The sequence below is a fragment of the Typopeltis vanoorti genome, chromosome 4 (genome assembly GCF_054136105.1).
Source record: "Typopeltis vanoorti isolate ZY-2024b chromosome 4, IOZ_Tvanoo_1.0, whole genome shotgun sequence".
Lineage (NCBI taxonomy): Eukaryota > Metazoa > Arthropoda > Arachnida > Uropygi > Thelyphonidae > Typopeltis > Typopeltis vanoorti.
This window is the reverse complement of record NC_143552.1, coordinates 63,224,175-63,248,189: the sequence shown is the minus strand read 5'-3', so window position 1 is coordinate 63,248,189 and position 24,015 is coordinate 63,224,175. Positions and strand designations below refer to the sequence as shown.

Genomic DNA, 24,015 nt, shown 5'->3' with positions numbered 1-24,015 from the left:
TAAAACTGATTTTGTTTGTAGATTTATTACTATGGATGAGACTTGGATTCACCATTACACACCAGAATCCAAATAGCAGTCAAAACAATGGACAGAACCGGTTGTTCAGTGCCAAATAAGAAAAAGTCAGTTCCATCAGCAGGATAGGTCATGACATCGGTGTTTTGGGATGCTAAAGGCATTTTGTTTATTAATTATCTTGAAAAGGGTAAAACAATAACCGGGGAATATTATTCCGATCTTTTAACCAAACTACATGAAAAAATTCGTGAGAAAAGACTCAGTTTGCAGAAGAAAAAAATCATCTTTCATCAGGACAATGCACCTGCTCACAAAGGTGTTTTGGTAATGGGAAAATTAAGGGATCCGCACTATGAATTGTTGGAACATCCACCCTATTCCCCAGATTTGGCTCCCTCTGACTTCTATCTCTTCCCAAAACTAAAACTCTTCCTCGCTGGTCAGCGTTTTTCTTCAAATCAAGAGGTGATTGCAGCTGTAAAGGGTATTATGCAGATCTTACTGAGAACCAGTAAGGGTAGGATAATGGTGCTGGAGCATTGCTGGAATAAATGTATTAGTCTTAAGGAAGATTATGTTGAAAAATAAAAATAATTTCTAAATTATAAATTAGTTTTTTAATTGTTAGGCCAAGAATTTTTCAGACCACCCTTGTATACTTTGTGTTATTTCCTTTTCTACTGATGATAAAACCAACACCATTTTTTTGACTGGTCATCTGCCCCTTTCCAGAAGAAAACAGGCTCCTCTTAAATTCCTCTGTCCTTATTTTTTCCATTTTATCTCACTCAAACCTAAAATATCTCATTTTCTCTCCATCATAACATCCATTAACAACAACTCCTCCTCTTTACCTGTAAGCATCAATATTTTCAATGTTCCTATTCTCAATTTCGTTTCCAGTCCAGGCTATTTACCATTTATATCTATCTGACTTGGATTCCTTTTTTTTTTTTTAAGCCTCAATAAATCCACTGCTGGCTTGATGGGTTTGTTGCAGCTTTACTAGAGCCATGTTAGCCAGAATTTTCAGGGTTCCCAATGAATTTTCATTTATCAAGCATCCCTTTCATTCCACTAGCCCTTTTGGCTCAGACATAGGGGTGGGAATTACTTTGTGATATGAACATTTTATCGGTTACTACTATTTTATAATAAAAAAGTAGTTTGCAGTGCACAAAAAATTACCTTTAAATTTAAGTTGATATTTACATTTTTTTTTTTTTTTCAAATACATGGGATTGGATTTTCTGATGGCAACTTATTTATACAGTATTTACATTTTCTTGCTGTTAAAATAAACTATAATATATTCTGCATAAAAAATAAACCTGGATCTGAAAATAAGCTTAATCACACAGTTATATGGATGTCTGCTGGTAGATGGTTTCACCACACTATTTGTTGGAATATGGAGCAGCTTGAAAAAATAACTATTAGCCTATCAACATAATCACTGGGCTACAAGTTACTGACCTTTCATGGTTTGGGATTGATAACAAACATTCTGTTTCTTCAACCTTACTTCTCAGAACTTGAAAATCCTTGCCACTGCATTATTCACAACTTGGAGCTACTTCTCGAATGGTAATATAAAAATTTCTGAATGAGTTTTGAAACATTCAAATTTCTTAAAAGTTCTGTAATATTATTATGTAAACATAAGGAACAAGAAATTAATAACTAAACTAATATTAAAATAAGAATGTCTTAAATACTTCAATCTATGTTAACTTATTCATTTCCAGGATGGGCTACTTACCAGCCATTAAACCATATAATTCTATATTAAGAAATGGCTGAACTGTAAGGTTTTGTTTAAAAGAGGATCCAACAGCAATAAATAGAGCCTATTGTGAGAGAAATGTAAAGGGGATTAACATATTTGCAAAGATCAACTCAACAAAATTAGAATTCTACAACTAGTTAACAATATTATTAGAATATAATAATGAACAGCAGATCATGCTCTACAGAAAAGTAACAAACATTTTATTCTTCTACAGAGACAGTGCAAGTTGTTCAGGCATGTGTCAGTGATTTAGTATGAATTTCTGCAATAGCATTTCATAGAAAGTCACACAGGAAGTTAGTATTTGATTAAGTGAAACAGAAATAGATAATAAATTGGCAGCTTGGTTAAAGACATTGGCTAATAAGTATCAATGTGTCCTGTATGAGGATGCATTTGTATAGTATTTTATATTTGCATCACTCCTGGTTAATAATCTTGATAATACAGTTTTAAAGAGGAAGATAATCAGGTGTTTGCTCATGATACAAAGTTTGGGTGTTTGCTCATGATTCAACAGCAAATTCTAAGGTGATCTCCCTTCATGAAAATATAAACAAACTGACCAAATGAATAAGTTCAATGTCATCAAATGTAACATCATCTTCTCCCTCTCCCCCTTTGAAAAATTCACTGCCAAATGAATACTGGAATTATGTGTTCAGTTGATACATCTTCTGAAAGTATTCAACTTTTGGAATATGACCATATGCTGCCCCTCTAGAATAGTTTTTTGACAAGCTACCGCACAGAACCCTGTTCACATAATCTACAGCAAATGGAGTCAGATGGTGACGGGGATAAGATGGTGGATGATGGACAGACATCAGAGAGGTTAAGTAGAATCCAGGAAAAGACATGTAACCAGTAATGTGTCACAGGACTTACTTAGATCACTACTATTTAATTTATTAGTAATATAGGGAATGAACTAAGGATGAATATCTGTTTGTTTGATGATGATAAACTGGGGAGGACAATAGTTAACAAAAGCATGTTGATAAAAGGCATTGTAGAGACCTCTGCAGGGTGATTTAAATAGATTGGCATTGTGGGCAAAGGATGATGGTTATTGGTGAAATGTGTGGCAAAATGCATGGTCATACACTTTGGGGGGGTGAAACCATTACAATATATATATATATTACATTGACAAAAATGAACTGCAGAAAGTTGATGAGGCTAAAAATTTAGAAGTGATGATGAACAGAGAGTTTAAGTCCACAAGACATTATGCTCATGTTACAAACATGAGCATAATAGCTGAACAGATCACTTGGATATTGAAGAACACACTGACAAGTAAAGGTAAGGTCATTAATTCCCTAGGTAAGGAAGTCCATAGAATCCAGATGTGAAGTGTACTGCATAGATTTGATCAACTAGGCTTCTTGGATGAGGAAGTTGTGGACAGGATCCAGGGAAAAGTATCTAAGAGGGTGACAGTCAATGGAGTGCTCCCTATGAGGACAGAGGATCGATTCCCATGTGTATGAATTTCAAAGTTTACTTGATGGATGGAAAGGACATGATAGTAATATAGGTTTTTAAAGGGATGGGTGGGATGAACATATTTAAGTTGTGGTATGATAAGCTGTGTGTGTAACAGTGGGATCTCCTGTGATGAGTCTTGATGCCATGGAGGTTTGATAACAATAATAATAGTAAACAAAATTATTATTAAAAACTCATTCACTATAACAAAATAGGCACAAGGTGCTCTAAAGAAAATTGACCATAGCAAACTGTCTGCTATAACAAACTATTCCTCTGATTCCTTTGAGTTTGTTATAAAGTCAGCTCTCTATGATATCTGCAGCAGTAGAAAAGTGAGACAGTGAAAAATTTCCTTTCCATGGCAGAACTGTTACTTCTGCTGTTCTGACTCAGATACCTGCAACGAGGTGCAGAAATCGTCCACAGTAGCATGAAAGCCTACATCCCTTATTCCATCCAAAATTCCTATACCCTTTCCAAGCTCTGGATGAACAGAAGATGTTTGCATTAAGAACTCCAGCTTCATACTCAGCCTATTCAGAAGCATGCAATAAACGTAAAACAACTACGGTCAGCAAATCTAAATCCAGCTTCATAAAGACCAGTAGCAGAAAACTCACCACTTGTCCAAATGGAAGCTGTGCCTTCTAGTACCTTGCAAAAGCCATTACATGCAATTTCTGCTCATCTTGTTGCTCTTCCATCCAGATGGCATCACTGTTACAGCATCCAAAGATAAAGATGAACTCCTGGCATCACTCTTTTCCTCTAACTCCTGCATAGATGAAGGCAAATCACCCCCTTCCATGCCAGCGACCAAACACTGTATGCCTCCAGTGGTCTTTTGGCAAAAAAAAGACCTAAGAAGAATATTAGACAACCTGGACACTGCAAAGTCTTCTGGTCCTGATGCCATCTCTCTTATTGTACTCAAATGTTGTGCTCCAGAGCTAAAACCTGTCCTCTATGTCTCTTCAAGTCCTCTATATTCAACTGGCACCTAACCCATCACTTGCAAGGAAACATATATCCAACCTATTCCAAAAAAAGTAAGACAAAAGCCTACCATCCAACTACTGACTAATTGCGATCACCTCAATCCTCTCCACAATAGTGGAGAAAGTTATCAGTAGTCCACTTCTTCACTACCTAGTAACTCACCAGTTAATCAGTCACCACCAGTGTGGATTCCACCAGTTGAGATCCAACATTGATCTCTTAGCCTACATCACCCACCACTGGACATGTGCCATGGAAAGGTTTGGAGAAATGCGTGCTGTTGTTCCTCACATCTACAGGGGTTTTAATTGTATTTGGTATCAAGGTCTGTTTTGCAAACTCCCTTCCTCCAGTCTACCACCCTCTGTAACTGGATAGCCAGCTTTTTCTCTGGTCATTCATTGAATATCATGTTGGACAGCACCCTTTGCCACCAATGCAGGAATGCCTCTGGACTCCATTCTATCACCTACCCTCTTTCTTTTACACATAAATGACCCACTCTCATTCACCACCAATCCTATCCACAGCTTTACTAATGATAGCACACTGCACATCACCAAACAGGATCAGCTCTCCCACCCCCCTTCCCCTTTGGACTGACATTTACTTCCAGCCTTTCTTGGCACAAACACATCTCAGCTTCCTCAGCCTCTAAAAAAAATATTTTCTGCTCAAGAAACCATTTTACACCTACCCAGCTATTAACCCTATATAAATCCCAAATATACTCATCCTTAGAATACTGTTCACACATTTGGGGTTGGTGCACTAAAACCTTAAAAATTCTTGATGCTGTCTAGAGAATAATTCAGCTTACAGATGACCCATTCCTTCTCACTGATGCAATGTTTCATCTCTCTTTCTCTCTCTTACAGGTACTTCCATGGTCACTAGAAGTCTGTTTACACACTTTTAAACCATTGCCATTTATTTTCCTCTTTCATGTCTACCTTAATTATTATTTTAAAAAAAATAACTGGTGCAATCTTTTTTTTTGTATACATGTTAAGCATTCATTATTTTCAGGTTTGTGTTCCTCTTAAAATTAACTATCTGGCCAATCAAGGCCCAGAATGTACGAGATGAACAAGTCATTCAGTATTTGTTAGGAACTGATGAACAATGAATTAGGATATTACAAAATCACTTTGTTTATCATTAGCCTATCAATTATATCAAAACTCAATGCATTTAACTTTTGAAGAATATCAGTAAATAGATTTTTTTATTATGTGAATTCCACCCATGAAAGGCTGCTGATAGGTCAGCAGCCTTTCAGGGGTGGAATTCACCAGGGTGGTGAATTCAGGGGTGGTGTTAGCACTGTGGATAGATTAGGAGTTTGAGTGGTTCGGTACCATGGCATGTAAAACTGCAAGGGCTGGATATTCATAGTGCATGGGAGGCGGTTAAGAAGTGTTTGCAGGAGGCAATGGCTGACTGTATACCTAGAGTGCAAATAATAAATCAAGTAGGGGTTAAATGGATGAATAACACCATTAAGCTTGAGCTGCAAAAAAAGAAACAACTGTGGAGGGAATTTAAGGAGAAAGGTGACCGGCAGGCACACGAACGGTATAAAGCACAGGCTAGAAGGGTAACTAGTATGGTAAGAAAAGCAAAAGCGGATTATGAAAGCCATGCAAGCTAAAGAGAATCCCAAACAGTTTTTTCAATATGCTGCAAGTAAAAGAAAAAATGTATACGGCAGAATGATTTTAAGGAATGCCGATGGTAGGGAGGTAACCGAATCAGTTGATATAGTGGAATTACTGAGCAAGCACTTTGCAAGATTATATCATCCAGGTGGTGATATTGCAGGAATGAAGGAACCAATAGCTTATACGAGAATCGTGGTGAATTAAGTGGAGATGAATAGTCTATTACAAAACCTTAATGTGAAAACATCTGTGAGATTGGATGGTATACCAGCTCGGGTCGTATGTGAAGCAGCTAAAGAATTGTCAGTGCCCTTGACCATTTTGTTTAATTTGAGTCTCGGGTCTGGGTTAGTCCCAAGGGGGTGGAAAGAGGGGAAAATAGTTCCACTGCATAAAGGAGGTTCCAAGACTGCTGTTGCAAATTACCGACTGATCAGCATATCAGGAGTTGTTCTCAAGGTCTTGGAGGAAGTAGTCAAGAGAAAAATACAGGATTGGATAGATGAAAATGGGATACTGTATGGGGGACAGCATGGTTTTGTGAAGGGTAGATCATGCCTCAGTAACTTGCTCACGTTTTATAACACAGTGCCGGCTGAACTGGATAAGGGTAATGGGTTTACAGTGATTCTACTGGACCTTGCTAAGGCCTTTGACAGGATACCACATGGAATTCAAATCAGTAAATTGCAGCATATGGGGATGGATATAGGGTTGGTGATATGGATAGGAGGATGGTTGATGGAGAGATATCACAGAGTGGTTTATTCAGGAGTAGAGTCAAAAATACGGCCTGTGACTAGTGGTGTGCCGCAGAGTTCTGTTCTTGGACCACTACTGTTCAATTTGTTCATTAACGATATAGGAAAGGATCCGAGAGGAAGTGTTCATGTGTTTGCTGATGATGCAAAGTTGGATAGAGCAATGCAATAGTGAGTGCACAGGGTGTCAAAATTTTGCAGGATGATTTGGATAGTTTAGAGGACTTGGCGAAGGAGAATGGATTTCAATGTAATGTGGCAAAGTGTAAGGTTATGCATTTTGGGATGAAAAGATTAGCAGCAGTATATCACACTGGTGGAACCATACTCCAGGAGATTGACGAGGCCAGGGACTTGGGAGTGTTGGTGGATAGGGAGTTGAAGTTTAGGGAGCACATCGCAAAAGTGGCTAAATTAGCTCACCAAATCACTTGATTGCTGAAAAATACTTTAACAAGCAGAGACAAAACAGGTTATTGTTCCTCTGTATCGAGCCTTGATAAGACCCCATCTAGACTACTGTGCCCAGATATGGGTGCCAGGGTTTCTTCTTGATGGGGAGGAGGTGGAGAGGATCCAGACACAAGTGACCAAGATGATAGCAGGTCTATGGAATGAACCTTCAACCTGTTCTCACATATACTTGTGAGAACAGGTTGAAGATTTGGGGGGTTGCAGAAATTGGTTGATAGGCAGAAAAGGGGTGATATGATTGAGACATTCAAATTACTGAAGTGTTTCTATAAGATTAATTCAGAAGATATTTTTGAGAATAGGACTGGTGGTGGGAGGACTAGGGGCCATACATGGAAGCTGGGCAAGAGTGTTGTTAGCAAGGGTGTTAGAGCTAGGTTTTTTTACTTGGAGAATGATGAATGAGTGGAATAAGCTGCCAGAGTCTGTTGTGGGTGCCATGACTGTGAATGAGTTCAAGGCGAGGTATGATAGATACTGTGTGAATGTTGAATAGTTGTTCTTGACATGATGTTAGGGCCTCTCTCAATGAGTCTATTGACTCCTTAGAGTTGCCTGTAATAATGATGATAATAATAATAATAATTATGTGTTAGATACAGAAATGCTGCTCTAGAGTTCCAAACATGAAAATTTTTCAATCCACCTCAGACCTACCTCCAATAAGCAGGATTGTGGTTGATGGTCTTACACTGAAAAGTTAAATTCAGATACCATCTGATGACATTCATAAACAGAAGGATTGAAACTCATATCCTGCTGGTAGGTAACTGGGAACATTAACCACTTGGCCAACCAGGCCAATTAAAGCTGCCCAAGTATTGTAACAGTGTACTAGTTATTATCTGGCTATAATAACTTCACTATGGCTAGCTAAATACCAATTTTCAAAAGTTATCAAATTCCTGCTATGTTCATTAGAGAACCAAAAAGTAAAAATAACAAGAAAGAACAAACATAACAGAAAAACTCTCCTACTTGCATATCTGCAGCCATGTTATCATATCCATGAGCACCACCAGAACAGTAGCTCTGTTGATCTTCATCCAGGGTAGACCTTAACAAAAAAAAAAAAAATTAACTGCATTATAGTAATGCAACATGTCAACACACAGAAAAATAAATTTTTTGTGAGAGATATTTAAATGCATTTTATTCATTAAAAAAAGCAGTATTTTAGGTATGAAATGGATTCTAATTTAGGTAGGTTTAAAAGTCTTTTCCTACAAAATTTCAACTAAATTCTACAAAGTGTAACTTACCTGAAGGCTAACCATCCATTATTCAAATCAAAGACAACTGGTTCAATATTACGATGGGAAGAAAAGTGATAACGTTTAGGCAATTTTTCTTTACGGTACACTAAAAGATGCTTATTCTTGCATTCTGTTGCATTAATAAGATTGCTTACATCATCTGAAATCAGAAATGCATTAAAAAATATGCACTAAATGAAGCAATACTTACTAGGGATATTTTAATGAAAATATAATAATGTCCAATTCTGAATGGGAATTCAGAATTTTGTAAAAATAATTATTCTCACATGATAATAAAAATATTTCTAACTCTTGATTACTATAATATGTATCCTAAATGAAACAACTTGTTTTCCCCATGCATATACAGGGGTTGGACAAAATTATGGAAACACAAATATATTTAGCAATAGAATTTGTGTTGGCCACATTGAAAAAACTTGTGGTGGCAGCACTGAATGTTCATGTTTTGTTTACACTCTGATGTTTTCATACAAGTATATTATTGATTGTACTGAATGATAATTCATGTTAAAAAATTGGAAAATGGGAGACTTGTCCAACTTTGAAAGAGGAAGAGAAATCATTGGTGTGCATTTAGCTAGAGCATCAGTGACAAAATCTTCTACAGTATTAGGTGTATTGAGATTGACAGTTTCTAAGGTTATGTTGATATACACATATCATGGCAAGACATATCATCAACGAGAAACAGTGGGTGAAAATCAAAAATGATGGAAAGATCATTAGACATTGAAAAGTATGGTTTCAAAAATTACAGAACTACTGCAGCACAGATAACAGCAGAATTGAATATTCATCTTGTAGAACCCATTTCCACTAAAAGTGTCTGACATGAGCTTCATAAATTGAATATTTATGGTAGCGCTGCAATTGCTAAACCTCTGATTACTGAAAAGAATGCTCAGATGCATAAACGATGTGTCAGATGAGTCAACCCTTATGCTCTTTCCTACCTCAGGACAAGTTTACATTTAAAGACCACTCAAAGAAGCCTACAATCTGGAGTGCTTGGTTCCAACAATAAAGCAAGGAGGGTCTGGTCTGCAATGGTCTGGGCAACAATATCATGGCATTCAGGGCAATATCGGTATTTATTTTGTTGGTCCCATTACTATTCTTCATGGCAGAATTACTGCAAGTGATTATTTGGACATTTTGGGGTAATCAAGTGCAGCTCATGATCCAAATGTTATTTTCCAAACAATGCAGTATTCCAAGATGACATCGCCCTATTCACAACACAGCTTGGATACAGTCGTGGTTTGAAGAGTATGAAGGTGAACTTCAACATTCTTCCTGGCCAGCACAATCACCAGATCAGAACATTATTGAACCACTCCGGTCAATTTTTGAGACTGGAACAAGAAAAGATTATCACATCCAATGTCTTTAAAACAACCTGAAGATGTTTTTCAAGAAGAATGGTACACCAGAAACTATACAAAACTTGAGTCCATTCCAAGAAGAATTCAGGCTGTAATGAAGGCAAAAGGTGATTTAACACCATATTAATAAAGAAATATGCATAACAAGTGTTCCCATTATTTTGTCCAATGCCTGTATTTTTTTTACATATGATATTTTGAATTTTTGCTGCTAATTATAGCCTCTTCGTATTTGATGTCTCCACACTGAAAAGGGACATCAGTGGAGAGTACTTTTAATAATATTCTTCAGAAGGAAATGATATCAATAGAGCATTGGACAAAAAATGCATTTAGTTATGGATATATTGTTTAGTAATCATCATTTTTTCTATGAAACAAAAAGTTCTAACACATACAGAAAAAATTACTACAAAAAAATAAAAAGATAACTTCAAAATGGAATGGTAAAAAGTTTCTTAACATGACAAGGTTTGCTTACCGAGATATTCTTTGGCAATGATCTAAACAGGCAGTTCTGGTTATTGGTGGTTGTTCTGTCTGTTTATGAAAAGTAAAGAACATTTAAAAGAAATAAGAAATGAAGATGAAAAAAAAAAAGTTAAAGTGTCCAAGTTAAGAAATCACTATCATTTGTTGTCCTACACGCTTCTGAAATGAATATTAGTTTTTTTCATATCTTGTATAGTATATTTGCAGTTTTATCAACTCTTTCAATTATATGTCAAATGCTTAGTACTGTTTTTCCTTATGATTAGAGCACCTCCATGATGCAGTGGCTGTATTATAACATAACAGCATTATCATAACAGCCTCCCCAAAGACAGCAGAATCATTGTGGGAGGGCCACTTAAATGAGGTCAATCTTATTTAATTATCACTAAAGGTCAGGCTAAGAAACAGATTAATTAACAGCGTAGATTTAATTTACCTTTATAGAGTGCAAGAGCATGTAGCTTGGTTCCCTATACATGTGTATCCTTCTGATGATGACCTCAATACAGGGGTCAAATCATCAAGTGTTATTTTATTAATAATTAGTAAAATAATCATTTCAACACCTGTGTTTTGTGTCCCTAAATTCGTAAACATGAATAAATGAGTTCAAGGTTCAATATAATAGACATGTTGCAATCATACTGAAACTTGAACTCATTTATGCTCCCCAACATTCATAATGGGGAGCATAAATGTATTTCACTAACCTACCACTATATGTAAAACAATTCTACTCCTAATACCCTTCTTCCCTACATCTTTACACAACTTCTCATTATTCCTCTCTCACCCTCCACGCTTATAATCATCTCTATATTAATCCAGTAAAATCTCATCACTAACTTAAACATCTCCATATCGCCTTCTTTCCTTCTATCCACCAACTTTGCAATCTGCATTCTCTCAACCTCCCTGCATAACCAACATTCCATAGTCCTGATATTATCTTGGTCATTCATCTCTGGATCCTCTCCAGTGTTTCTACATTACAATGAAAGCTAGATGACCAAATTTGAGTACAATAATCTATCTGTGGTCTGATCAATGCCTTATACAGTGGTGCACCATCTCCTTATCCCTGCTTTCAAATTGCTTCATATCATAGAAGCAAGACAATGTGCCTCTGAAATTCAGACTGTAAACCATCACCTATAGATCCTGAATCTCATCCAGTTCTTGAAGCACATTTCCACCAATATAGTACACACCCTCATATCAATGCACTACCCCTCTCACATTTATTCTATTAAAAATAAAAACTACCTCACAATGTTTACCCTTCAGCTGGAAAATATACACAATTACCAGATATATCTCAGCCTTAATTATTTTGGCTGTAATTCAAATCATGAATACCACCATTTGTTGTCTCACAAACTTGTGAATATAAATTTCTGGAAAAATGCATGTGCTCTTTCTTAATTTCATACTTTATTTTTTGTAAAATGACTTGTTCCCAATTTCAGTAAATCTTGTTAACACATTTTCTCTCTAACAAAAGTATTTTTTTTGTTAGAAATTGTGAGGTATTTTTTAGAAAAAATTTTATCCGAGAGATTAGATACGTAAAATATGGAATAAAGAAGTTTTATAAATGTATTATTACTCAGGTATTCCCATGGGAGTATAGAACTCACTGGAAGAGTTTCACACTAATCCACACAAAGCCTATCAACTCTCTTCATTTTCCATCATGTCAGTGCACCCAACTCCCATCTAGCCACTCACTTGACTTGCTCACTATTCTCAAAAATACTCTCAGACCTTATTCCATTTCTAGGATTAGCTTTTTTGTTTCTTACTACCTGTCATGTATATTGAAAATTTTCTTGTACATAAATCCTATAAAATGCCTTTTAGAATAGGAGGGAGATATCATTGATAGTGTCTATTGTATCCCCGTCTCTACATACCAAACTTTGAAACCCACAAACTGTTGTCTTCATAATGAATGTTTCATATACCCAGTGGTAAGCTATAAGGGCCTCACACGAGCCCTTTGTTAAATTTTTCTCAAATTTGCAAGCTCCTTGTTCTTCTTGTTTACTTTTTTTATTTTTTCGAAAAAAAAAAATTTTTTTTTGAAACATATTAAGCGACAAACTCATACGATAACCTAACAAAAATTAGTCTATTCAGCCGTGTGTAGATTATTTGGAATTATTGTTTCAACTCCTCTATAATGAATGTGCCCAAGTTTGAAAATAAAATAAGCGCATGCACTATCTTTACCCTTCTGGTAGCCAATCAATTAATAAAAATTTTTGTGTGAAATATGGCTTTTTTTTTTCTTTTTTTTTTGCTTGACAGTGTGAGCCCTTTGTTAAAATTTCCATAGCTCACCACTGCATATACCTGATACTATTTTGTTACCTATCTCTGAATTTTCTCCACTACTCACTCATTACCACAAAAACCCAGGTAACTGTACTGAGAAAAAAGTCAGAATGCAGTTGTATCAGAGTCTTATTGACAATAATAATTTCATTATTCCTATTCAATCTTCTTAAAACCCTAGTGATCCCTTGTTCTGTTCTGTTCACTTGTGCAATATGTCTCCTAAACTTCAATTATAACTTATCCACTATCGCCCCAGATCCCTTGCCTCAGCAATTAATTTGTGCTGCAATTCCATCTGTATAATGCACTAATTTCTTCAATCCAGCATACATAATCTAATATTTTGCAAGATTCTGAAGTGGCAGCCATTATCCCATGCCAAACATGTGAATCTGTTAATTGAAATCCTTCTGCAGGATTTCTACATCTGCTTTTTATTTACTATTGGCTTTCCAGCTAAGTTAGCATTATCATTAAACAAATAAATATTATTCTCCTTCAAATCATCTCCAACATCATTAAGAGAGAAATAGACACTACAGCATTGACCTAAGAATAGGCCTGTGACATGCTATTGGTTACCTACATTCTTCTATACTCTGCTCCAGCACATCACATTTTCTAATATATATCCATCAGTAACTCTTTATCCATGTACTAGCTTCATTTCCATCTCCATTTGGAAAAATATTGCATGGTATTCTGTCAAAAATACAGCAGTATCATGATGTAACCACTTAGCTAATTCAACTTTCACTTATTTTTTTTTATAGAATTGAATAAATAATTACAGTAAGATTTCCTTTGGCTTTGTGAAGATAAAGCCATGTTTACTTCCATATATCACATTCCTCTCTGCCCAAGTTTAATCAACTTTTTTCTCAGTACTTTATTCAGAAATGCTCTCCTTTTTCTATCTTATCATATCCATTTGTCCTCTTTCTATTCTCATGGCATCCTGTCAGTTCTGTACAGAGATATAAATTAATGTCCTGGCCACGCATAAATTTCAATGTCATATTCACATAGATTTTTTCCATATCTTGACTTTATCTTCTTCTCTTTTCTTATATCTATTCATGTCAGTCACCTTATTATCTCCATCTGGATGATAAATCCTGGCAAAGTAATTACTCAGTAATTCACTATAAATTTTTTCTGCATTTATTTCCCTTTCACTCACTGAAGTTATCCTTCCATATAATCATTTGTCTTTTTTTTTCGAGGGACTACTCTGGGAAATCTATTTAAATAAGAAAACATATAACCACAGAAAAGTTTTTAATAAAGTTATATTGTTAAATTATGGATATTTTAGTTTCTGTATTACAAACCATATTCACTGTAGAATAAACAATGGAAAATTCAAAAATTCCATTGACATAAGTTCATCATACTCATCTGCTCTGTAGTTCCACATTATTATTAATATTATTAAACGAGACTTCCAGGGAGTCAGGGACTCATCAAGGGAGGCAACGTACTACAAGCACCAGCTGTCATACTTGTTCTTCAATTCATTCACACACAACATCCAATAGCAATCCATTCCAGTCATGCATCACTGTATGAGAGAAAAATCTAGATCTCATCTCCTTCTTGGTGGCATTCATTCTCAGCTTCCAAGGAGGACCTCTCATCCTTTTCCCACCTTCCATAAAATCAAAAATTCCATCAACTGAAATCCTGTACGACTTTCAGAAGCTTGTAAGTCTCAATCATATCACTCCTCTTTCTCCTGTTTGCTAGTGTCTGCAGTCTATAAATTCTCAATATGTCTTCACAATCAGTATTCCACAATCCTGATATTTTAACATTCTCATTTGTACTCTCTCTCTCTCTTTCTCTCTCTCTTTCCACTGTATCAGAATCACCACAGAAACCTCACTTGGACTATTTGTGTGACCTGCACACAATAGTCTGAGTGAGGTCTCATCAAGGTCCTGTAAAGAAGCAAAATGACATCCTTATCTTTATATGTCACAGTTTGTTTCAGCATTGCAATTATCTTTTTATTGTTCTTTTGATCAAAGTTCTATGTGTACTCCATATATGTGGAACTTTGTTCTTTTTTTTCACAGAAAACATTATTAGCCTAATTAAATTTTAAGTATTAACTCATACCTTGTCTTTTGCTTTTAGGACGTAATCTTACTGTAGCACCAACGATGGAATCAACATTTGTAATGTTCAAATAGTTATCAAGATTAATAACTCTATCACAACTGGTAGAAGCCATTCCTGAAAACAACAGGATTATACAGAATATTAATAGACATATTAGCATACTATCCATCCATCATCAGTAGATGGATAGTGATGTTAGATATTACACCTATGAATACATTTTATATGCACATATGGCTATCATAAGTAACATTCACCTAATAAATACTGCAAACTGTCCATATATAAAATTAAAAACATTTCTCAAATTTAGTTATTAATTACTATCCATTAAACTCTCAAAAAGAATACACTTAGAAATAATTTTGAACTAAAGTAGTTTTATGGTTTATGTGTCTTTGAAACATAAGTGTTTCTTTATTGGGACAAGACACAAGTTAAATATAAAAGCAACAATGAAACACAATGAAAAAGATAATCTAGTTGAAATTACTAGTAACATCAGCTTGCAAAACTGTAATAAAACAATATACAATTTAAATCATCCAAATAAAGAGAAGAGATATTATGCCCATCTCAAAGATATGGATAGAATCTCATATTTTCCAACTACAACCATCACATTGTTATATACAGGGTGTCTCAAAAAAATGTATACACACTTCAACAGCTGATAACTCACTTAATTTTCGTTATTTTGCAGGTTTAACAAATTTGAAATAATGGCTGAAACCAGACTAAGCTTTGAGGAAAGAAAATTTATCCTAAAATGCTACTGGAAGTATGAAAACGTAGTGGAAGTGCAAAGACAGTTTAGAAGAGAATATCAATGAGATTCACCTACAAGACTTACTATCACTCGAATTAGAGATAAATTTGAAGAAGAGGAAACTGTTCAAAATGTCCATAAGCAACGTTCAGGAAGACCATGAACAGCTACAAGGCCCGCAACAGAAGAAAGGTTCATTGAAACATATCATCAAAGTTCAAGAAAATCTGTGCGATGAGAATCTTGTGAGATAGGAGTATCAAACTCAAGTGTCCATCACATGTTGAAGTGCAGTCATTGGAAAAGTTACATTCCAAGAAAAGTACACACTCTCAACGAAGATGATCCGAATAGGAGAATGCAGTTTTGTGAGTGGTACTCGGAAAAATGTGAAGAGGACGCACAATTTCCAAGATGAATTGTGTGGAGTAATGAGGCCACATTTAAATTAAATGGGTCAATTAACCAGCACAGTTGCACTTACTGGGCACCTGAGAATCTGCATGTTATGGAGGAACATCATGTAAATTTACACTTCAAAACAGTCGATGAATTGAAAGCAGCAATCGAAAGAGAATGCGGCAAGCTACAAGACGAAATGATTCTCAGTGTTTGCAATTCCATTGCTGTACGTTATCAGTGGTGCCTGGACCAGTCATCAGTTTGAATACAGACTTTGAGAGATGAAAAGTACATTTATGTAGTGTACTTTACAATATGATAGTTAACTGTATTATAATAAATACCAACTTTATGATCATTCCAAGTGAAGAAATATATACACATATATATATATATTACACACACACACACACACACACCAGTATATATATGTATATATATTTTTTTAAATCAATCTCACACATTAAAGATTGGGTTGTAAAATTATAGCACATCAATTTTATATGAGTAAGCATTGAAGGAAAATTTTCTATAAGTCTGTGGTAGGTCTTCTCTGATGGTACTAATTAAAATTACTTGCAAAATATTAGTAGGGGAATTAAATATTAATTTTATATATCATTCATATCTCTTGCAACTAAAATTCACTTATGTGTTTTGAGAATTTACAGTAAAGTTAACCATTTCATTTATTAGCAGTTATATATAGGGGAAAAAACTGCTACAATAATCTGCCATTTACCTGACCTTCAAAAAATGACCCTTCAATTAACTGATCCCTTGCATGTCAACTGACTTCTGGTAGAGTACCATGTAATTATACTTCAATTATGCAACCTGGATAAATGGTAGATTACTGTACAAACATAGTAGTTTTTCCTGGATATAACTGATAATACCTTGATCTCAAAACAATATTCAGTTCTGCTACATGGAAAAACACATTAAGTACCTTTAGCCTTTATGTACTTCTTTTTCTTCATTGTTGCATTTCTTCTGAATTACTCCTAACCATACTATTCTCATATTAGAAGAGTCTCATATGATATACTTATATTAAACTATCTAAAAAAAATCCTCAATGCTTGATAAAGGGAGACGTTGACAGTGTGGTGAACTATAATAAAACTTTTAACCAACAGAGTGAATGAATGTGAGTGTGTGTGTGATGGCACTGTCTGGTCTCCATAGTAGACTTTACAACTTATCTAACCATGTGCTTATCCACAGTCACAGTCTATGGTGAACTCACTCACAATAATTATTATACAGGTATCTCCATGAAGTCAGAAGATTTGTTGCAAGAAATCCATTATTCACACAATACTTATCATACCTCTCCTTCAACTCTTTCAATCACAATGCACTCACTATCACCTCTGGCAACCCATTTACCACCCTCCAAGCAAAAAATATAGTTTGTTAACCACAATTTCTATGGGAGACCCTCATTTTCTCCCTTCCTGCCATGTACTGATAAAAGTCTTCAGTGTCAATCCCATAAAAACCTATTTAATAACTTACGAGGGTGGCCTGAAAAATTTTCTCGGCCTCGACCATAGATGACAACACTATCGGCACGTTTTTTTGTTTTTTTTCTAAGTTGGTACATCTGTCATAAGCATCCATGTGAAATTGCAAGTCATTCTATCAAGTAGTTTGTGTTATGCAGCTGTCTGAAGCAAATGTGTTGTCTGTATCCCTTGAAATGGATAAAATTGAGTATTGTGTGGTTATGAAATTCTTTGTAAAAGAAGGTTTAATGCTAAAAGAAATTCATTCGAAGTTCATGGGCACTCTTTTTCATTTTCAACAATTAAGAAATGTGCTGTGAATTTAAAAGTGACCATATCAGCCTTGAAGATGATCTACGTGAAGGACGTCCAAAAAGTGTAACAACACCAAAAATCATTGATCAAGTGCAATGATTTTTGGTGTTGATATGGTATTGGATGACAGGTGAGTCAAAGTGCATAAAATTGCTGAGACTATAGGCATTATAAAAGAACTTGTAGGAGATATTTTGCATGAAGAATTGCATATGAAAAAGCTTTGTGCAAGATGGGTGCTGCACTTGCTCATAGCAGATCAAAAATGCACTCGCATGAAAATCTCTGAGCAGTGCTTGGAGCATTTTAACAAGAATAAAACTGATTTTGTGCATCGATTTATTACTATGGATGAGACTTGGATTCACCATTACACACCAGAATCCAAACAGCAGTCAAAACAGTGGACAGAAGCCGGTTGTTCAGTGCCAAAGAAGACAGTCAGTTCCATCAGCAGGAAAGGTCATGGCATCGGTGTTTTGGAATGCTGAAGGCAATTTGTTTATTAATTATCTTGAAAAAGGTAAAACAGTAACTGGGAATATTATTCTGAGCTTTTAACCAGACTAGATGAAAAAATTCGTGAGAAAAGACCCAGTTTGCAGAAGGAAAAAAAATCACCTTTCATCAGGACAATGCACCTGCTCACAAAGATTTTGGCAATGGGAAAATTAAGGGATCTGCACTGTGAATTGTTGGAACATTCACCCTATTCTCCAGATTTGGCTCTCTCTGACTTCTATCTCTTCCCAAAACTCTTCCTCGCTGGTCAGCATTTTTCTTCGAATCAAGAGGAGGCGATTGCAGCTGTAGAGGGGTAATTTTGCAGATCTTACTGAGAACCACTACAGGGATGGGATAATGGTGCTGGAGCATTGCTGGAATAAATTTATTAGTCTTAAGGGAGATTATATTGAAAAATAAAAATAATTTTGAAATTATAAATTCGTTTTTCATTATTAGGCTGAGAACTTTTCAGATCACCCTCGTAGATACTTCTATCATGTCTTCTGTTTTTTGCCTGTCAGCTAATTTTGAAGCCCATTCTCATATTCAATCTGTTCTCATAACAAGCATTCCATAGACCTGCCACAATCTTTGTCAGTTGCCTCAAAATCCTCTCCATCACTTCTTCATTCCTACAGAATCTGGATGACTAGATCTGTGTGCAGTAGTCCAGATGTGGCCTTATTAAAACTTTATATAGGGAAACAATAATCTCTCTATCTCTGCTTGCTGGTGTGTTCTTCAACAACCATGTAATCTGATGTACTGTTTTGGTTACCAATATGCCCTCCAAATTTCAACTCCCTGTCCACAATCACACCCAAGTCCTTGGCCTCATTAGTTTCCTGCAGTTCAGTTCTATCAATATCATACACAGCTTCTAATCACTTCCCTAAGTGCATCACCTTATATTTGCTCACATTGCACTAGCAGTTGTTTACCTTTGCCAATACTGCTAATCTACTCTGCCAAGTCATCCTGCAGGATCTGAACTCTACATCACCCTCATTTACCGTTGCTTTTCCCAGTTTTGTATCATCAGCAAACAACTGAATATTTTGCAGTATGAAGATTATGCAGGAGGAATGGTGTGAAGTTTATGGATTTGTGGAGGGAGTTTGATGGAAGGGAAGAGTTATATAGTGTGGATGGCTTACATCTAAACAATTTGGTGTCAAGAGCTCTTCTAGAAGTTAGTAAGTGGAAAAGTGATCACATGATGCAAAATGTAGCATCTCAGGTTAACTTTAGTTGGCTACATAACACAGGGTATAAGTTAGGTAGTGGGATCAAGGAGGGGGGGTATTACAGTTTATGTATACTAATACGAGAAGCATTTGAAATAAGATTGAGGAATTTTTGGCATTGGTTAGCACAACGTGGCCAAAAGTTATAGACATTAGTGAAATATGGTTGACTGAGGATGATATGGTCATAGGAATAGAATGCAAGGAATATAGTATCTTCTGACAAGACTAAAGGAACAGGATGGGGGCGGGAGTTTGCTAATGATAGCAGAGGAATTACAACAAAAAAAAAGTAGAAGTACATCAGGGGAACAGAGATTCAGAGGGCAATTAATTTGTCTAGTGTGAGATAGAGGACAACAGGACTAAATATATAATTGGTGGCTGCTATAATCCAGGGGGGGGTATATGGGAGAATGTAAATGACATGCACTCACAAATTAGCATGTTGAGTACAGGTCAAGTAATTATTATTGGAGATTTCAACTATGAAGACAGACTGGGAGAAGGAATGATCAGAGACAAGAAAGGAATAAAATTATTATTATTATTATTATTATTAAACAAGACCTCATGGAGTCAAAGACTCATCTAGGAGGTCCTTTTATCTCACACACATCTCATCATACCGGGTCTTAAACACATTCAAACTCCTTGCAGACACCACACTCTCAGTCAAGGCATTCCAATCACTCACAACTCTGCACGAAAAAAACCTGCCTCTCACTCCCCTACTCACACCCTCTTTATACAGTTTCCAGGGATGACCTCTGGTTCTCCCCTGATCTCCCACTATTCTCTGTAGAACTTCTCCACCATTGATCCTATAACAACCCCTTACCAACTTGTAGGTTTCTATCATATCTCCCCTCTTCCTTCTCTCCACTAGACTCTACAAATTACATCTTTTCAATCTTTCCTCATACTCGACATTCCAGAGGTCAGAAACTACCTTAGTCAGTTGCCTTTGGAACCTTTCCAACATCTCTTCATCCTTCTGAAAACCAGGTGACCAAATCTGGGCACAATAGTCCATGTGTGGCCTAATCAAAGCCTTATACAATGGAACAAGAATCTCCCTACTTCTACACGTCAGTGTCCTCCGCATCATTCCCAGAAGTCTTTGTGTTGTCTTCACAATTTTGGTGATGTGCCCTCTAAATTTTAGATCCTTATCCACTATCACCCCCAGATCTCTTATTTCCTCTACTTCCAACAATATATTCTCACCAAGCATAAATTCTGCATCCCATCTTTGTTTTCCAAATTTTAAAACCTTACATTTTGCAACATTGAACTCACATCCCCATTTGCTTGCCCAATCACTCAATTTATTCAAGTCTTCTTGCAAGGCCACAACATCTTCAATACTCTTTATGGTTCGTCCCAACTTTGCATCATCTGCAAAAAACTGAATATCTCCATCCAAATCTTCGCCAATATCATTAATATACAAGTTAAATAGTAATGGCCCTAAAACAGATCCCTGAGGCACTCCACTAGTGACTTTCCTTTTCCTGGATATTGCTCCCCCATACACAACTTGTTGATACCAATCAGATAGCCAGTCTCCAATCCAATGCATTAATCTAATATCCAACCCCATCTGCTCTAGTTTGACTGTCAACTTATCATGAGGTACTCTATCAAAAGCTTTTGCGAAATCCAAGTATATTACTGTGTATCCTTCTCCTCTGTCCAAGGAAGCAGTCACTTTATTGTAATAAATAAGTAGATTACTAAAACACGACCTCCCTTTAGCAAATCCATGCTGTCCATCAAAGATTATACCATTGTTGTCAACCCAACTCTGGATCCTAGTTCTCACAAGCTTCTCCAACAACTTAACCACAACACCTGACACACAGATAGGCCTATAGTTTGATGCTTGAGTTCGATCACCTCCTTTATGAAGTGGCACAATCTTGCCCTCCTTCCACTCTTTAGGGACTTGACCGAGTGCAAGACTCGTATTAAAAAAATATGTCAAGGCAGGTGTCAACTCTCTGGCACATTCCTTCAGAATACGCGGTGATATATTATCAAGTCCCACAGCCTTATTTACATCTAGTTTACTCAACTCCCCAAACACCTCTTGCTCACTTGCAGTCAGTCTCTCCTCCCCATCATCAACTGCTCTTAATCTCTCCATGAAGTCACATTCACAAGATTGAAGGATCTTTATGAACTGCTCATTAAGTATCTCCCACACATTCTGCAACAGCTGTCTTTATACCATTTCCTCCAATCAATGTCATCCTTCCATAATCATTCTTTCTTTTGCTGGATATATATCAAAAGAACTCCCTAGGATTCTTTTTAGCTTCATTAGCTAACTGCTGTTCATACCTCTCTTTAGCTACTCTCACCAACCAAGTCACCCTCCTTGCCTGGTCTTTGTAGACCTCATGAAATTGGTTACTTCCACTTCTCTTATGCTGCCTCCACAATGCCCTTTTTCTCTGTATTGCATGCTTAATCTCTTTATTCATCCATCTCACACCTACCTTATTTAACTTTCTCACCCATGGTATACATTTAGACATTGCATCTACTAAATATTTTTTGAAAATCCCCCAAGCTGCATTGATCTCTTTTCCAGCTAACTCCTCATTCCATGCTACACCTGCAAGCTGTCTCCTGAGCTCTTCATAATCACCCCCCTTGTAGTTCCACATATACCCTTTTTTCACAGGGGTCCTTGCACTGCTGGCAACCACCCAAGTAATCACCTCATGGTCACTTTCACCAATTGGTGGATGATTTGATACCTTATTGATAATTACATCCTCCAATGAGATGACCAAATCCAAGACCCTTAATCCTCTTGTGCCCTCTGTTACATACTGTCTGAGGTAGTTATCCCTCAAAAACTCAAGAAACTCATTTTCTTTACTTCCAGTTGCTATCTCATCATTCCAGTCTACATTGCCATAATTAAAATCACCCATAATGATCACCCTTTTCTTATTTGCTTGGCTTATTTGACTATACATTTCACTATCACCACCATCCACATTACTAGGTCTATAACAACATCCCACCAAGTATTTGATTCTATTCACCTCTATCTCACACCATACTGCCTCAAAACCACTGGCCCCATTTCCCTCTTGCATCTCTACCTTGTATGGACATAACTCTTTCTCTATCATCAATAGCACTCTCCCTCCCTTTTTACCCCTTCTATCCTCACGAAACACATCATACCTTTCCATCTCTATTCCTGTCAGGATGTCATCCTCATCTAACCATGTCTCACTTATTCCGACAATCTCTGGGTGCACAGATGCAATTAGTGCAACCATTTCATCTGCCTTGTTTCTTATACTTCTAGCATTGGTATACAAACACAGCAACTCATTTCTGGATCTACAGCTAGTTCCACTGATACCACTCACTCGATGTGATCTCTCCATGCTGGACTGGGGCCATTTCCCTTTCTGCTTCTTCATTTTAGAACCCTTTGCAATTCCATCTGTTTCCTTTTGATCCCTGATCATCCCATTACTTTCCTGCCTACATATGCTCTCACCTCCTCTTGGAGCATCCACCTTTCTTACGCTGTGTATCCCTGTCCACTCTGAGCCTCCCCGTTTCCCTGCTCCTCTTGCACACCCATTCTCTCATTTTCTATACTCATACCACTCACCTCCCCATTCATTTCCACTTCTTCAATCTCTCCTGTCTTACTCTCCTGCTCTTCCACATCACTCCCCTCTCGAACTGATTCATTCTCTCTATTCACTTCTCCACTTTCCAGCAGCAGTCTCTCCAAGCGACTGACACCATAAGCACTCAAATGCAGTCCATCGCTCCCATACAGCTCACTTCGTCCCTCAAACTCATTCCACACATTAACAAACTGTACTCCCATCTCCTCACACATTTCAGCCAGAATATCATTCATAATCCTTGCTCTCCGCCTCATTTCACCACAATCATACCTAGGCAACACACTGACTACCCTTCCTGTCACACTATTCTCCTTTATCTTTCCAAGCAGTCTCCTGACATTCATTTTGACATGCTCTTTGTTCTCTCTCAAATCATTTGTACCAATTAATACAATTAACTCTTTTGCTCGTTCCCGCCTCATATTCAATGCCTCAATCACTCTACTCATTTTACCGCCTGGAAAACATACCTTGTGCATTTTATCCTCTAGCACACCTTTAATAATGGAGTCGCCATACAACGCCACTCGCTCATCTTTTGTTAACTCTTTCATGCCATCATGATTTATTTTAATAGTTTTGACTTGAATTCTCTTAATTTCATTCCGCATCCATTTCATTTCTTGCTTCATCCAATCCAATTCACCTTCCGAACGTCTCAACACATTCTCTCTATCATTAAATCTTTCTAACTCTCGACTCCCTCTTCTCACTTTCCCTCTCATTCATCCTTCTTTGTTTCC

The 24,015-nt window shown here is 36.6% G+C and overlaps 1 protein-coding gene across 1 annotated transcript in view; it reads right to left on the bottom strand.

The window, feature by feature from the left end:
- The window catches only part of LOC150107366 (venom phosphodiesterase-like), a 291,454-nt gene that overhangs the window by 94,915 nt on the left and 172,524 nt on the right, over positions 1-24,015 (bottom strand). Inside the window, exons 11-14 of the mRNA XM_090391228.1 lie at positions 14,839-14,955; positions 8,471-8,624; positions 8,187-8,265; positions 1,784-1,871 (exon numbers count right to left, since the gene is read on the bottom strand). Coding sequence (XP_090247354.1) covers positions 1,784-1,871; positions 8,187-8,265; positions 8,471-8,624; positions 14,839-14,955 — 438 coding nt within the window. The remainder of the gene's footprint in view (positions 1-1,783; positions 1,872-8,186; positions 8,266-8,470; positions 8,625-14,838; positions 14,956-24,015) is intronic.